Genomic DNA, 16,428 nt, shown 5'->3' on the forward strand with positions numbered 1-16,428 from the left:
TGTGCCTTTAAACAGCTTGGAAAATTCCAGAAAAGGATGCCACGGATTTAGAAGCTTCTGATAGGCTAATTGACATCATTTGAGTTAATTGGAGGTGTACCTGTGGATGTATTTCAAGGCCTACCTTCAAACTCAGTGCCTCTTTGCTTGACATCATGGGAAAATCTGAAGAAATCAGCCAAGACCTCAGAAATTTTCTTTTTAGACCTCCACAAGTCTGGTTCATCCTTAGGAGCAATTTTCAAACGCCTGAAGGTACCACGTTCATCTGTACAAACAACAGTACGCAAGTATAAACACCATGGGACCACGCACCCGTCATACCGCTCAGGAAGGAGATGCGTTCTGTCTCCTAGAGATGAACGTATTTTGGGGCGTAAAGTGCAAATCAATCCCAGAACAACAGCAAAGGACCTTGTGAAGATGCTGGAGGAAACAGGTACAGAAGTATCTATTTCCACAGTAAAACGAGTCCTATGTCGACATAATCTGAAAGGCCGCTCAGCAAAGAAGAAGCCACTGCTCCAAAACTGCCATAAAAAGGCCAGACTACGGTTTGCAACTGCACATGTGGACAAAGATCAAACTTTTTGTAGAAATGTCCTCTGGTCTGATGAAACAAAAATAGAACTGTTTGGCCATAATGACCATTGTTATGTTTGGAGGAAAAAGGGGGATGCTTGCAAGCCGAAGAACACCATCCCAACCGTGAAGCACAGGGCTGACAGCATCATGTTGTGGAGGTGCTTTGCTGCAAGAGGGACTGGTGCACTTCACAAAATAGATGGTAGCATGAGGCAGGAAAATTATGTGGATATATTGAAGCAACATCTCAAGACATCTTCAGTCAGGAAGTTAAAGCTTGGTCACAAATGGGTCTTCCAAATGGACAATGACCCCAACCATACTTCCAAAGTTGTGGCAAAATGGCTTAAGGACAACAAAGTCAAGGTATTGGATTGGCCATCACAAAGCCCTGACCTCAATCCTATAGAACATTTGTGGGCAGAACTGAAAAGGAGTGTGCGAGCAAGGAGGCCTACAAACCTGACTCAGTTACACCAACTGTCAGGAGGAATGGGCCAAAATTCACCCAACATATTGTGGGAAGCTTGTGGAAGGCTACCCGAAACGTTTGACCCAAGTTAAACAATTTAAAGGCAATGCTACCAAATACTAATTGAGTGTATGTAAACTTCTGACCCACTGGGAATGTGACGAAGAAATAAAAGGTGAAATAAATCATTCTCTCTACTATTATTCTGACATTTCGCATTCTTAAAATAAAGTGGTGATCCTAACTGACCTAAGACAGGGAATTTTTACTAGGATTAAATGTCAGGAATTGTGAAAAACTGAGTTTAAATGTATTTGGCTAAGGTGTATGTAAACTTCTGACTTCAACTGTATATACAAAAGTATGTGGACACCCTTTCAAATGAGTGGATTTGGCTATTTCAGCCACACACATTGCTGACAGGTGTATAAAATTGAGAACACCGCCATGCAATCTCCATAGACAAACATTGGCAATAGAATGGCCTTACTGAAAAGCTCAGTGACTTTCAATATGGCACCGTCATAGGATTCCGCCTTTCAAACAAGTCAGTTCATCAAATTTCTGCCCTGCTTGTGCTGCCTGGGTTAACTGTAAGCATTGGTATTGTAAAACTGTTCTAACTTTCTGGCAACAGTTTAGGGAAGGCCCTTTACTGTTTCAGCATTGCAATGCCCTTCTGCACAAAGCAAGGTCCATACAGAAATTGTTTGCAGAGATCAATGCGGAAGAATATGACTGGCCTGCACACAGCCCTGACCTCAACCCCATCGAACACTTTTGGGAAGAATTGGAACACAGACTGCGAGCCAGGCCTTATCGCCCAACATAAGTGCCCGACCTCACTAATGCTCTTGTGGCTGAATGGAAGAAAGTCCCCTCAGTAATGTTCCAATATTTAGTGGAAAGCCTTCCCAGGAGAGTGGAGGATGTTATAGCAGCAAAGGGGGTACCGACTCCATATTAATGTTCATGATTTTGGAATGAGCAGGTGTCCACATCATGTAGTGTACACTACCGGTCAAAAGTTTTAGAACAAGTACTCATTCAAGGGTTTTTCTTTATTTGTACTATTTTCTACATTGCAATAACTATGAAATAACAACTATGAAATAACAAATATGGGATTATGTAGTAACCAAAAAAGTGTTAAACAAATCAAAATATTTTTGAGATTTGAGATTCTTTAAATAGCCAACCTTTGCCTTGATGACAGCTTTGCACACTCTTGGCATTCTCTCAACTAGCTTCATGAGGTAGTCACCTGGAATGCATTTCAATTAACAGGTGTGCCTACTTAAAAGTTAATTCATGGAATTTCTTTCCAGCTTAATGTGTTTGAGCCAATCAGTTGTGTCTTTGGGGGGGGGGTGTATACAGAAGATAGCCCTATTTGGTAAAAGACCAAGTCCATATTATGGCAAGAACAGCTCAAATCAGCAAAGGCAAATGACAGTCCATCATTACTTTAAGACATGAGGGTCAGTCAATACAGAACATGTGAAGAACTTTGAAAGTTTCTTAGAGTGCAGTCGCAAAAAACCATCAAGCGCTATGATGAAACTGGCTCTCATGAGGACTGCCACAGGAAAGGAAGACCCAGAGTTACCTCTGCTGCAAAGGATAAGTTCATTAGAGTTACCAGCCTCAGAAATTGCAGCCCAAATAAATGCTTCACAGAGTTCAAGTAACAGACACATCTCAACATCAACTGTTCAGAGGAGACTGTGTGAATCAGGCCTTCATGGTCGAATTGCTGCAAAGAAACCACTACTAATGGACACCAATAAGACGAAGAGACTTGTTTGGGCCAAGAAATACGAGCAATGAAAATTAGACCTTTGGTCTGGAGTCCAAATGTGAGACTTTTGGTTCCAACCGCCGTGTCTTTGTGAGACGTGGTGTGATGAACAGATGATCTCCGCATGTGTATTGCCAACCGTAAAGCATGGAGGAGGTGTTATGGTGTCAGGGTGCTTTGCTGCTGACACTGTCTGTGATTTATTTAGAATTCAAGGCACGTTTAACCAGCATGGCTACCACAGCATTCTGCAGCGATACACCATCCCATCTGGTTTGTGTTTAGTGGGACTATCATTTGTTTTTCAACAGGACAATGACCCAACACACATCCAGGCTGTGCAAATGCTATTTTACAAAGAAGGAGAGTGATGGAGTGCTGCATCAGATGACCTGGCCTCCACAATCCCCCGACCTCAACAAAATTGAGATGGTTTGGGATGAGTCGGACCGCAGAGTGAAGGAAAAGCAGTCAACAAGTGCTCATCATATGTGGGAACACTTTCAAGACTGTTGGAAAAGCATTCCAGGTGAAGCTGGTTGAAAGAATGCCAAGAGTGTGCAAAGCTGTCATCAAGTCACAGGGTGGCTATTTTAAGAATCTCAAATATAAAATATATTTTGATTTGATTAACACTTTTTTGGTTACTACATGATTCCATATGTGTTATTTCATAGTTTTGATGTCTTTACTTTTATTCTACAATGTAGAAAATAGTAAAAATAAAGAACAACACTTGAATGAGTAGGTGTTCTAAAACTTTTGACAGGTAATGTATGTACCTCAGCCCACTTACCAACACACCTAAACCCAATTACCCACACACCCCAGTCCAATACCCTAACCCCCAACACCCACATGCCAATACCCTAATATTGATTCAATCAAGTCCTGATACACCCATATCCTAGCCCTATAAGCCCTAAAGTCCCAATACACCCATTTCCTAGCCCTAATGTCCTACTACGCCCATACCCTAGCCCTATAAAGCCCTATTTGTTACCCATAGACTCCAGTTCCATCTCAGCCGTTACCCCGTTTTTCAACACCTGTATTCTCCCAAGCCACCAACATTTACCTATATCCAACTATCCCCTGCACACCCAACCTTGCTAGTTCCTTGTCTTAGTCCTGTGATGTCTGACCTGTGTACCTTAACCAATTCACAGATAAAATCATGGAACAGAGGTATCACTCATGTGCCTCAGGCTCATTCACTTTTTTTCTATCACAAACTTGTTACCAGAAAGCGGTGTTGTAGTACTCGAGTCAAGGACTCGGACTTCACTGTGACAACCCTCCCACTCTGTCTGCCGAATTCTTTCTCTTTGCTCTTGTTTTCCTTAATAGGATGTCGGTAGGCGGAGCCGGGAGGGTCAGTGAAATGGGACAAACCTGGGCTTGGGTGTGTCCCAGGATAAATACACCTTCCCCCCCTATACATCGAGGAGACTCTCTCCACACAGACACACTCCTGTTTTTGGTTGTGGCATTTTGGGGCTTCTTTGTGTTTGTTTTGGCACCTCAACACCCCTCATTATCACCATCTATGCACGCATCCACTCACTTACACTACTGACTACACACACCATTGTTACTTGGATATAGTTTACTTTATTTAATAAATATGTTTGATTTCTTTACCGGGCTATGAGCCGGTTCGTAACAACTCTGATTCAAGTTACGGTTTTTGTGACTCGACTCTAACTCTGACTCGACAGACTGAGTCTTTCTCTCTTGCATAATTCAACATGCTAGCTACAACAGCAAATGTTACATAGCTACTGTATTAGCAGTCTTGCCTTACTTAGCTTTTTACCTTACTAAATATAGCTTCAAAGATTATTGGGCCACAGCTTTTAGCACTGCCAAGTGACTTGGGACTCAACTTAGAGCTGAGGTTTAGTGCCTTGACTACATCACTGCCAGAAAGGATTTGAAGGGACAATTGACATCCATTCAGACCCATTACCTGTATTAGCCTGGTACATCTTATTACTCAAATAAATCTGGTAAATTCATGGGTATAAAGCTTAATACTCATAAAACAGGTTTACCCTCGTGTCCAAACCTCAACATTCATATAAACCAGGCCTACAAACCTGCACTTCTGCCATAATATACTCATGCGAACCTGGTTTACACCTGTGGCTGTGTACAATACGTTAATAAAAACAGGTCTGCCCTTGTAACTATTTAGTAAAACTCACATAAACCAGGTCTACACTTGTGCAAAAGACACTGAACAAAACTACTGACATTAAGTATATACGTTATTACACTAACTGAGTTTAAAGGTCTACACATTGCCAATTCCCCCTGAAATAACCAAATTAAATGTTTTAGTCAAAATCACTGATTTAAGCATATGTAAAGGCTAACGGTCATGGTAAAATCATCTGTAAGATCATCTTGATAAAGTATACCCATAACCCAAATGAACTTCAATCTACTGAAAAAATAATCTGGTATGATTAAATATATACATTAACATAGACCCACTGTATTGTCCTCCAAAAGTATGTGGACACCCCTTCAAATGAGTGGATTCCGCTATTCCTGCCACACCCGTTGCTGACAGGTGTATAAAATGGAGCACACAGCCATGCAATCACCATAGACAAACATTGGCAGTAGATTGGCCTTACTGAAGAGCTCAATGACTTTCAACGTGGCACCATCATAGAATGCCACATTTCTAACAAATCAGTTCTTCAAATTTCTGCCCTGCTAGAGCTGTCCCGGTCAACTGTAAGTGCTGTTATTGTAAAGTGGAAACGTCTAGGAGCAACAACGGATCAGCCGCAAAGTGGTAAGCCATACAAGCTCACAGAACAGGACCGCGTAGCATGTAAAAATTGTCTGTCCTCGGTTGCAACACTCAGTGTTCAAAACTGCCTCTGGAAGCAACGTTGGCACAATAACTGTTTGTTGGGAGCTTCATGAAATGGGTTTACATGGCCGAGCAACCGCACAAGCATACCTGGAGTGGTATAAAGCTTGCCGCCACTGGACTTTGGAGCAGTGGAAACGTTCTCTGGAGTGATGAATCACGCTTCACCATCAGTTTGAAGAAGGCCCTTTCCTGTTTCAGCATGACAAAGCCTCTGTGCACAAAGCGAGGTCCATACAGAAATGGTTTGTTGAGATCAGTGTGGAAGAACCTGACTAGCATGCAGAGCCCTGACCTCAACCCCATCTTACACCTTTGGGATGAATTGGAACGCAGACTGCGAGCCAGGCCTAATCGCCCAACCTAACTAATGCTCGTGGCTGAATGGGAGCAAATCACCACAGTAATGTTCCAACATCTAATGGAAAGCCTTCCCAGAAGAGTAGAGGTTGTTATAGCAGCAAAGGGGGGACCAACTCCATATTATTGCCCATGGTTTTGGAATGAGATGTTTGATGAGCAGGTGTCCACATACTTTTGCTCACGTAGTATTGCTTTTCTCATTGGAAAACACACTTGTATTTCCGGGAACAAATAACATATCAACTATGTTATTTTGTTCAACATGGTCAGATGTAATCAAACACTTTTTCATGAAAGCGACATGTACAGACATTTTTGGTCCGAACAGATTAGGAGAAATATAATTTCACACTGTTAGACAATGCAGCAAAACTTTTTCATGGATCATAAGGTTTCATTTATCACCTGGTAAGACATTAGGTCTATTTACGAGAGGAAAAAAAACGACTTATTCCACATTTAAGGTAGATATTCTTTATTCATTAATTTACATGAGCTATACAGTTCAAGATCCACATAAAAATAGCAACAACTATAAATATTGGCGGTTGGTGTGATTACAACATAACTTCCTCAAAAGAACAATGACGCAATTAGGATAATGACCGTTTCAGTTTGTTTGAATGGACAGAGGGCTTTGTTGTGACTTAAAATCACAGGTGAAATACAGTTGAAAGGCTTTAGATCTCGTCAACGAAGGGCGTCTTGATGAGGTTTCCACTGGAAGCCATGGACTTCTTGCCCGACACAAACTTATTTGCAGCCTGAGAGAACAAAGAAAACACATTACATTTGACATTTAGTAGACGTTCTTATCCACAGCGACTTACATACATTTTTTCATACTTTTTTCCTGTACTGGTCCCCCGTGGGAATTGAACCCAGAACCCTGGCGTTGCAAGCACCATGCGCTATCAACTGAGCCACACGGGACCATCTAAGCAGAAAAACTAACAAACAAGGAAAACACTCATAATGTACTGTACAAGTCGAGAGTGAGCTGCAGCAAAGACTAATATAGAAATATATTAACTTCCACTTGAATTTTCACTTAGTCATGCATTGATGTCAATTGAAGACTAAGTGAAAATTCTACTTAAGTGGAAGATAATATTCGCCCCAAAGTGAATAAACCTACGCTGGCGACATCAGTTGCGGAGACGGAGTCGATCTTCTGTGCGATGGCCTCGGGGGAGTGGTAGACCCCTCCGGACAGAGCCTGTGAACCCATGGCATCTAACAAACCCTCTGAGCTCTCCAACGACATCAGGTACTCAGCCTTCAGCTGGGTCCTACAAAAACAGATACACCTTAAGTCAACATCTTCAAAGTCCCTTCCATTGCAATACTTTTCTTGATTTTATCTACTCAAATTCTATATTCAAGTTTCTAAGTCTGTGTGTGTGAGATAGCTTACTTGGCGCGGGTCAGGTCAGCTTCTGAGACTCCTCCTGTAACAGCCTTCACCTGGCTAATAGCTGCCTTGATCACCTGGATAGGAGGACAGTGATAGGTCAATCGATTAATCAATGGGAGGTCAAAGTTCATCTTCATTATGATCTTTCCTCATCCTAAATGAATGATCTTACATTCCATTCTATGTAAAAGCAACTATCCCTCACAGGGTGCATAGGACTAATTAGTAACGGCTTCAGAAAGCTGTTGTGAAGAGGTTCAATGAATCTTTATAAATTCTTATACAAATGTATGTTATCAGTGGAAATGTAAGAGACATCATACTCACGTCACCAGCTGCTGCAGACTGGGAGATGGTGTAGACTCCAAACAGGCCAGAGTCAGAGTAGTTGGAATTGAAAGCAGAGGCCTAAAAGGAGGGGACACCAGAGGAGAATGACTGCATGACAAATCTATTCTGCACAAAACTCTTCTACCCAAAGATTCCTCCACATACTGCATTTCCCTCTTGTAGAATGCCCAGCTATAAAAACACAATCTGATCTGCTGATTATGTCACTCACGTCGAAGGGTTCTGCAGTAGCCTTAGCGACGCCCTGGAAGAGTTTGGAGGTGGAGTTGGAGCCTCTCTTGATGTGTGGCCCCGCCCCCAGGACGTGCTGTAGTACAGAGAAGACCACAGCCTCGTCGGTGCCCACCGCCGCCCCCTCAGACACCACCACAGAGTGCACCAGGCGGGACCCGTTCTGCACCCGCACCTCGCCTAGAGAAAAAAGAAAGGGAGAGAGATAGAAGCAGGGAGAAACCTCATTAGAATTCAGGGAATTTCCCAGGAAAAGGACATTTAATGCATGGGGAGCCAACCCTCTTCTAGCAGCAGTGGTCATCTCAGCCCCTCTGGAATAAGGGTCTTACCACCGCGGTACTGAGCCTTTGTCCCAGCGGTGCCCATCCCACTGCGGATGTTGAGGAACTGCTCTCCCACCTGCTTCAGAACATTGTGGTCCACACCTGAACAGACAGAATGTATATGAGAACACAATATCCTTTTCAAAATTCTCTTAACAGACATGACCATCAAGTCATTTGATTAAAAATATGTTTTATTAGAAATACACATTAAACACTTACCAAGCCCAACCAGAGCCATTCTTGCACTTGTGAAATTGTTCTGGATAAAATTGTGCATCTGGAGAGAAACATCAGAGGGTTAATGAAAAATTCAACCGTAGTGCTGCACTTCCTGAAGTAGTACAACCCTGCATGTTCATCTGGAGAGGAAGATGAACACCCATAGCATTAGCCCAAACAAATGAATAGTGCTGTACAGTAGAACATGCTGGGACCAGGATGTTGAGTGTCTTACATGGTCAGCATCGACCTGGCCAACCATGTAGTCTGGGCAGTAGAGGGAGTTGGACAGGGCGTTCTTGTAAGCAGCTCCATGTAGACCCTCAATCACACCTGAGGAACAGATCCACAACATGCTTCAGCCGCAGTGTGATGGTGACAATTTGCAATCTTTTAACATGTAGCCTTATACTATTATCCAGAGATGTTAACAGAAAGCGCATTCAAATAATCAAACAACCACAGTGTGTGTTCTCACCCATCTGGGGGGTCTGCGCGGCTAGGGCCTTGTCCATCTTGACCCTGGGGGTGAGGTCTGACACCTCCCACGGCCTGAACTCTGGGGCTGTGGTCACATTGATCAGATACTCCATCACCGTGTCACTGCATTAGACAACACAGAAATTAGAATGACAGCAATTTATTTGGTATTTTATATTGCGATACTGGTATTGTCACAGCCCTACTATGCGTACACAAACAGATCTGAATATGGTGAATAAATTGCTGTCATTCTTTGTGTACACATAGTAGGGCTGTGACAATACCAGTGTAGCAGTATAAAAGACCAAAAACACTTTTTGGTCTTTTAAAAAACCTGCTGTATGTAAAATATTGTGTGATATAGCTGGGAAAATAAATACATGTGACTCTGGATGACAACAATGATATTTGTTTCCAACATTAGGTCTGTTCTCATAAAGAAGTTAAATCCACTTTGTGTTTTGTTTCCCTGCCACGACACTAAGGAGTATCGTGATACTGGTATGGTCCCAGCCATAATACTCTTTAAGCAAGCATCACTTACATGTGGTCTCTGAGACAGTCAACCGAGTAGATCATGTTCTCTCTGGATGACGTCACGCTGCATAGAAAACACAAAGATAAACACTATGTCATCCATGACAGTGGTACAGTCAGTCAGAAAATATGTTAAGTATCCCAAACAATAGATATCAAAGATGTGTCTAGTTGTCTTTCGGCTCTTGTGAGGATGTAAACACTCATTCACAGGCTCTGAAGACTACTGACCCTAGACTGCCTCCCACTGCCTCCACACCACGACAGATCCTGAAGGCTGAAGCACCTTTGGTAGTCTAGAAAAGAGCACCAAAGATCGGGGTGAACCACATCACTAGTTCCTACACAGTATTGAGTATGTTGAAGCTCCTGTCTACATCATGTTGATGAACCAGAACCAGGCGTACCAGGTTGGCAGCCAGACGGAGCAGGTGGGTGACTCCCTGGTTCTCCGGGGACTCATAGCGACAGCCAGCTTTCACAAACACACCGATCCTGGAAGCTGGGGAGTAGTTGTCCAACGAGGCTATCATCAGACCGCTGGGCAGTTTGGTCACCTGCAAGAGAAATATCAGTTAGCATCACACCTTGGTGTGTTTTATGCATTTAAGATGTCAGAAAATGTTAACAGAGCAGTGTAGTATAACATATTTTAGCTCCAACTTCTGTTATGGCATGTCCACATACAAGGCAACAAATGGGTGGGAAGCAAAGCATCAAATCCCAAACACCTTTTAACCTAGTTTTACTTCAACTATTACAAATGTAATCAGCATGAAATTTGACTGGGAGTTTGTAACACTACAGAGATATTCTATGTTGAATAATATCTCAAAGGAACAAAGGTCCATGTAAACACACAGGAGATAGCGCTGGGCAGAGGACACAATCTCCACCCCCTAAATCACCACATACATGGACATCCTGGTATTAATGGGCAGCCCCTGTGGAGACCTTGATGCCTGACAGAGGCTGAGTCAAGGGCTGCTCTGTTCGGGTAGCCGCATAGAAGCGTCTCTGTGAGGAGAGAGAGACATGTCAACACCCACTGACCTGCACCTCCTGCGGCTGAAACTTTACGTGCTCCGCGGAGATATCCAATTTACGGGCAGCCTGGGCTGCATAAAGCCTTGTCTGTAATGCAGAAAAGATACAAGGTGACTTCATATCCTACTAGGGTGTTATGGTGGGTCTGGACTCTGGATAGAGAGAACCTATGTGATTATTAAGAATCATAGACAGAGAACGATGGTTGAATGCTGGCTGGACAGATGTGGATGGACCTTATGGGTGCACACCGGCATAATAATATTCAAATGTTGTAATGTTTAATAAAAAAGGCACATTCCGTAGGTTCTGTTTCCATTCAACGGTGCAGCCCTGCCACTCATTTGTTTTTGGAGGATTGAGGAGGAGAGTCATGGCAAGTGCTAAACCAAAGAATAGAACTATGCACGATGTTGGAGCAGGATAAAGCTTGAGCAAGGATAAACTTGGTTGTAACGTTATGTCCTGATGAATTGACCCAAGACAGTGCGTGCCAGCTATTTGCATTATAGTGCACGGTCGAGGGCACATGACCATCGTCTATGAACTACATTTGACTTTAGATGGAGAATCAAAAGGCTTGTCGACACATCCAAGGGCTGTTAAACAGGAAGTGAGACAGATCAATAACTGAACCGTTATCATCTGCATGATCATGATCTGATCTTTTGATTGGTCAGACCGATAGACGAATTTGACAACACGTTGACAGCAACGGGAAGAGTAGATGTCTTCTTCTAATATTGAACCACAACTTTTAACCCACTGCCAAACGTTGAGGCTGGGTTCATCATCAGCAGGCCATGTATCTAACTGGTCGTGCTAATGTTAGCTGGCGACCTCGCTAGCATGCTAGCTAGTGCTATCACACAGCTTGTAGAGCAGGCACCTTTCTCGCCAAACAAGCCATACAATCTCTTAGTACTATCGGAAACTATCGGAAACCAAAAGCCGTCTCCGACTTATGACAATGTTAAAGGAGTTCTTACCGACAGCTTACTTATTTCCCGAATCCCCTTCATCTCCCCTCTATCCTTCAGCCAGGACGATTAAATATGGCTGACCTAAGAAGTCCTACCCAGAGTTCCCAGCGCGACACATTTTTCCTCGAATTTTTTTTGTGCACTAACGAATGCTGTTGATGCACTAAACAACTCTTTATCTGTTCTGCAGGGTTCTACAAATGTTTTCCACATTTCGTGAAAATGCACAACATGCATATTTAATTACATTGAAAATAACTGTGGTTACTGGCTGCGGAAACAAAACCAAAGCAAAAAGAACATGGGCGGGACAATTTGGGCTCAAACAACGCACTTCCTGTCCAGTTCAGCGAGCAGAGCCCTCGTATACGCATGCGTTCCACACTCAATCTCACACACGTGTTGTTACCACTGTGCTATTATTGTTACAAATTAGTTGCATGTAGAAGTTCATCGAGCTTTTGAGAACACAAACGGACGTATCAACAGAAATAATTATTTTTGGATTTCCCGAAACCTCAATCGCAGGCGATATAGTCCTCCGTGAAGCGTTCGCCGAGAGGACAAATATCAGAAATAAACAAAAGTAATCATGGTGAGTGTTTGAATAAACTGCTTCGGTTAGCATTGCTAGCTAACTAACATAAGCTGGATACTGGTAGTATCGTAGCTAGATAATTGATAAGGATAGCGTTGTTTCGTTCTCTGCTAGTCACTTTCCACATCTAACTGTTTTTGTGTGTTTTTTCAGACTGAAGCCGAAGTGAATCCCAAGGCCTACCCCCTGGCCGACGCCACGCTGTCCAAAACCATCCTGGACCTCGTTCAGCAAGCCTCCAACTACAAACAGTTGAGGAAAGGGGCCAATGAGGGTGAGGGAATCTGACACAATGAGTAATACCAAATGTGTAATATATCGATAATAAATGTACCCTATTCTTTCTGCGAGAAGCATTATACTAACTTCCAAGACATCTGGCTCTATGGTACAGGCAAGCTGGTCTCATAGACTAGACGTAACACAGTACACGAAAATATGTATATGTTTAGTATGGTTATGTAAGACCCGTTACTTAAAGCAACATTTTGAAAGGAGGGTGGATGGGTGGGCACAACGTGAAAGTCCAGCTTGTTATACCTTACGTTATTTTGAGTTTTACATTGTTATTGATTACTGCATTGTTGGGTTTAGAACTTGCATGAAAGGCATGCCACTGTACTTGTGCATGTGACATTTGAAACTTGAAACAACCCAAAGATTGTGTGTTTGAATCGCATTGCTGACAACTTTAGGTATTTAGCAACTACTTACTACCATTTTAGCTACTTTGCATCTACTTAGCATGATGGCTAACCCTAACCTAGCCCTTGATCATGACTCTAGGGGAGAGTTTTGTTAACAGCCGTGACGCTCAGGTCTGAACATTAACACGCATCGCTTGTGGGATGGTTTTGGAAGCATAAGGACGTTATCTTAAATATTGTCTGGAAAATAAAATAAATTAATGCACACCTATTTATAGGGTTAGAGTTACCACTCTGCCATATTTCAATTGTATTTATTTTATTTAACCTTTATTTAACTAGGCAAGTCAGTTAAGAACAAACTCTTATTTAAATTGACGGCCTAGGAACAGTGGGTTAACTGCCTTGTTCAGGGGCAGAACGACATAGTTTTACCTTGTCAGCTCGGGGATTTGATCTAGCAACATTTCGGTCCAACGCTCTAACCACTAGGCTACCTGCCGCCACTAGGCTATGTTGCAGCACTTGTTTACGGAAAACAGACAGCACCTAGTCAACTACCTATGCAAATTAGCTATCTGTGTCTCCGAACACCTGTGTAAATGGAAGATGGACAACTTTTCTGGGGGGGGGGGGGGGGCGACACAAACTACTGTCGGCTGCAACTGTTAAAGCGGTGTACAGTAATTATGTATTTAGCGTTTGTGAAATTATTTTGTTGTGATATGAAAGAGGGATGTATATTTCTAGAATCGTACAGTAATTGAGAACAGATTAACGTTTAGATGGAGTATTTGGCTGTTTTGGCTTCCAGAGCCAATTCGTCCTTTAAACTGAAAATGTAAGATCCTTGGACTAAAAGCTTCCGCATGCTTCGGTTCGGCTGGCACCTAGGCAAACTCAGTTATGTGAACTGAACGAGTGTGCTTGCATATCTTCAACTTTCGCTATAACTGAGTGACAATGGTACTGTTTGTCCATCTTGAGATGCCTTAGCCAGTATACACTTCCTCAAAATGGAATTAATCAAAATTCAAATCTTCATTCATTTTGACATTTTTCGCAGAGATCTTGGTCATGTAATTTTACATCAAACTAAGGTGTTTGGTGCAGTATTTCTCAAGCTAGACTTGTTTATATGCACATTTTATATCGCTAAATAACAACACTTCATTGACGAATCCCTTCTGTTGACCAATCACCGACGACTGGGTATAGACTTCCAAACTTCTTGCTGGAAGCCAAAACAAACTAATTTTACGAAATATTGTCATATGCACAAAATGTTATGAACTGTTTCAGATGGGAAGGCCTTAAGTATTACCGTGCTCTCCTTTAGTCCAGTACTGGGTTAACTCTAACCTAACTCCTAGCCTTAACCATAACAGTTACCCTTAGCCTGGCTAACGTTAGCCACAACTCATTGGAATTTGTAACATATGCATTACAAATTCGTAATATATCGTATGAAATGGATGGACATCCACAAATGAATACATACCATACCAACGTAGCATATCAAACTAATTTAAGTGTCCCAGATTTTTGTTTACTATGTTGCGTCTACCCCTGAATCCAGGTTGGTACAGGAGGTTGTGTGCTTGGTCTCAGACCACTGATTAGATGTTTCAAATCCTGCTCCGATTACGACCGTAATCACTACACGTTATCTATGGGGGTCTCATTCTGCACTATAATCTATCAAAGACATGTCATTAATCCTTGAATCTTGTCTATCCTCTTCCAGCCACCAAGACATTGAACCGTGGTATCTCCGAGTTCATTGTGATGGCTGCTGATGCTGAGCCACTGGAGATCATCCTCCACCTGCCACTGCTCTGCGAGGACAAGAATGTCCCCTACGTGTTTGTGCGCTCCAAGCAGGCCCTGGGGCGCGCCTGTGGGGTCTCCCGCCCGGTCATTGCCACCTCGGTCACCATCAAAGAGGGTTCTCAGCTGAAGCCCCAGATCCAGTCTACCCAGATGGCCATTGAGAGACTGCTGGTCTGATCTGGTTACTTCTCTGCTCTGTTTGTATTGGATAGTCTGAGAGACTATCAGGGAGATGGATTATGTTTTGTCTTTGGAAGAGACATTTTGTGTACATGTATCTATTTTACTTTTGTCAGGGACATGCAAAGAAAATTATTAATGTCCATGTGCTATGACATTCACTCTTGTTTTGTGATAAAACATTAACATGAGTTTCTTTTGCTTAATGTGTTCTTCCATTGTGTCAGACTAGTACAGTATAATACTGTATGCAAGAGTATGGTTGAGAACCTGAGATGGAGGGATGAACCAAGTAGAGGATACTTTTTTTTAGGGGGCCCTCAAACTGTCTTGGCAGAATTTAAATGTGCCCATTGAAGTCTGTAGAGCGTTTCTACGCAACCATTTGTTGTCTTGAACGCAGCCTCGAAGCAGGAATCAGTTTACAGTGAGATTATCACCAACGTGAGAGTCCAAAAGCTAAATGTAAACTGTCTGCACCCTTGTTGAGCAAATGTTTTGGCCACCGTGGCTGAGCCACTTATTATTATACAGCACGGAGGTTTAAGGATTGTTACGTTGCTTTGAAGTAGCATGGGAAGTAATCCAAATGGGACAGTGCAGAAGTGATCCAGCCCGTTTGTAGTAAGGTCCTGTTAAAAATAACATTCCTGTTCCAGCCACGGAGTGCATGCAAACACTTACTTGCTATGTCAACTTTTCTAACGTTGGAATGTTTGATGCTGGACATAAGGCCCTCAATCACATCTTCACAGAAACCATGGTGATTCAGCGTTTCTGAATGGGTTACAGACCCACTGGTATTGTAGCTACATACCTAACATTTTACCTAACATTTTAACAGTTTACAACAAAGGAGTTTTTTTTACCGGGAACGTGTCTCTCCGGTAAAACATGTACTTTGCCATGATTGTCAGTTATGTAGCTGCTCTACTGATAATCTCAGTGCGTCCTTGCTGGGATGACACAAATCTACTGCCGGAGAATATCAACACCAAACACATTGATTCACCGATCCACCGGAGCGGACTATACACAGCATACCATAATGTTCTGAATAATGGCCAAGTCTACCTCGCTCCCTATTCCACTGAACCGCTTAGGCGTGACAAACACAAGTCCAACATTTATCGGAAACTGTTAAACTACCTGTTCACTACCCTGCTGCTCTCTGGGGATGTGCAACTTAATCCTGGGCCTAACATCACCGAGCCAGCGATACTCACCGGAGTGGAAAGCAGGGGATGGCCTCGTCCACAGATCATCGCCGCTGTGGAAGTGGGTGAGTGCTATCGTCCCATGGTTTCTCTCGATTCACCCGGCTCCAGGATAGATTTTGACTCTTCAAACATACTCAAGCTGCTATATGTGATCCCTGACTTTGCTTCTGGTACTCAAGCTGTTTTAATTAGTTCCCCACATCCAGTGCAAGCGGGAGGGATTGTTAATTCCGCTACCG

General features: G+C 42.8%; 2 protein-coding genes across 2 annotated transcripts; one reads left to right on the plus strand and one right to left on the minus strand.

The window, feature by feature from the left end:
• Positions 1 to 6,572: 6,572 nt before the first annotated feature.
• LOC115152902 (cytochrome b-c1 complex subunit 2, mitochondrial) lies at positions 6,573 to 12,004 on the minus strand. Its single transcript, XM_029697822.1, has 14 exons — positions 11,718 to 12,004; positions 10,735 to 10,815; positions 10,089 to 10,238; positions 9,913 to 9,977; positions 9,689 to 9,745; positions 9,140 to 9,264; positions 8,897 to 8,994; positions 8,662 to 8,719; positions 8,446 to 8,541; positions 8,094 to 8,293; positions 7,859 to 7,939; positions 7,532 to 7,605; positions 7,253 to 7,406; positions 6,573 to 6,878 (listed from the first exon to the last, which is right to left on the minus strand). The coding sequence occupies exons 1-14, from the start codon at positions 11,748 to 11,750 to the stop codon at positions 6,795 to 6,797; spliced, it is 1,356 nt and encodes a 451-aa protein (XP_029553682.1). The 5' UTR covers positions 11,751 to 12,004; the 3' UTR covers positions 6,573 to 6,794.
• A 54-nt stretch (positions 12,005 to 12,058) lies between these two features.
• On the plus strand, positions 12,059 to 15,158 carry LOC115152912 (NHP2-like protein 1). Its single transcript, XM_029697843.1, has 3 exons — positions 12,059 to 12,306; positions 12,463 to 12,583; positions 14,704 to 15,158. Exons 1-3 carry the CDS (start codon positions 12,304 to 12,306, stop codon positions 14,964 to 14,966), a joined length of 387 nt encoding a protein of 128 aa, XP_029553703.1. The 5' UTR covers positions 12,059 to 12,303; the 3' UTR covers positions 14,967 to 15,158.
• The last annotated feature ends 1,270 nt before the right edge of the window (positions 15,159 to 16,428 follow it).

The sequence above is a fragment of the Salmo trutta genome, chromosome 18, assembly GCF_901001165.1.
Source record: "Salmo trutta chromosome 18, fSalTru1.1, whole genome shotgun sequence".
Classification (NCBI taxonomy): Eukaryota; Metazoa; Chordata; class Actinopteri; order Salmoniformes; family Salmonidae; genus Salmo; species Salmo trutta.

What these genes read in the sequence shown, in the direction of transcription:
- LOC115152902 (XM_029697822.1), bottom strand. Translation starts at nt 11,750, where the DNA reads ATGAAGGGGATTCGGGAAATAAGTAAGCTGTCG. An exon ending in CGCGCAGACCCCCCAGATGG is followed by an intron (nt 8,995 to 9,139) that starts GTGAGAACACAC and finishes TCTGTTCCTCAG; the next exon opens with GTGTGATTGAGGGTCTACAT. An exon ending in CTACTGCAGAACCCTTCGAC is followed by an intron (nt 7,940 to 8,093) that starts GTGAGTGACATA and finishes CCCTCCTTTTAG; the next exon opens with GCCTCTGCTTTCAATTCCAA.
- LOC115152912 (XM_029697843.1), top strand. An exon ending in GAGGAAAGGGGCCAATGAGG is followed by an intron (nt 12,584 to 14,703) that starts GTGAGGGAATCT and finishes ATCCTCTTCCAG; the next exon opens with CCACCAAGACATTGAACCGT.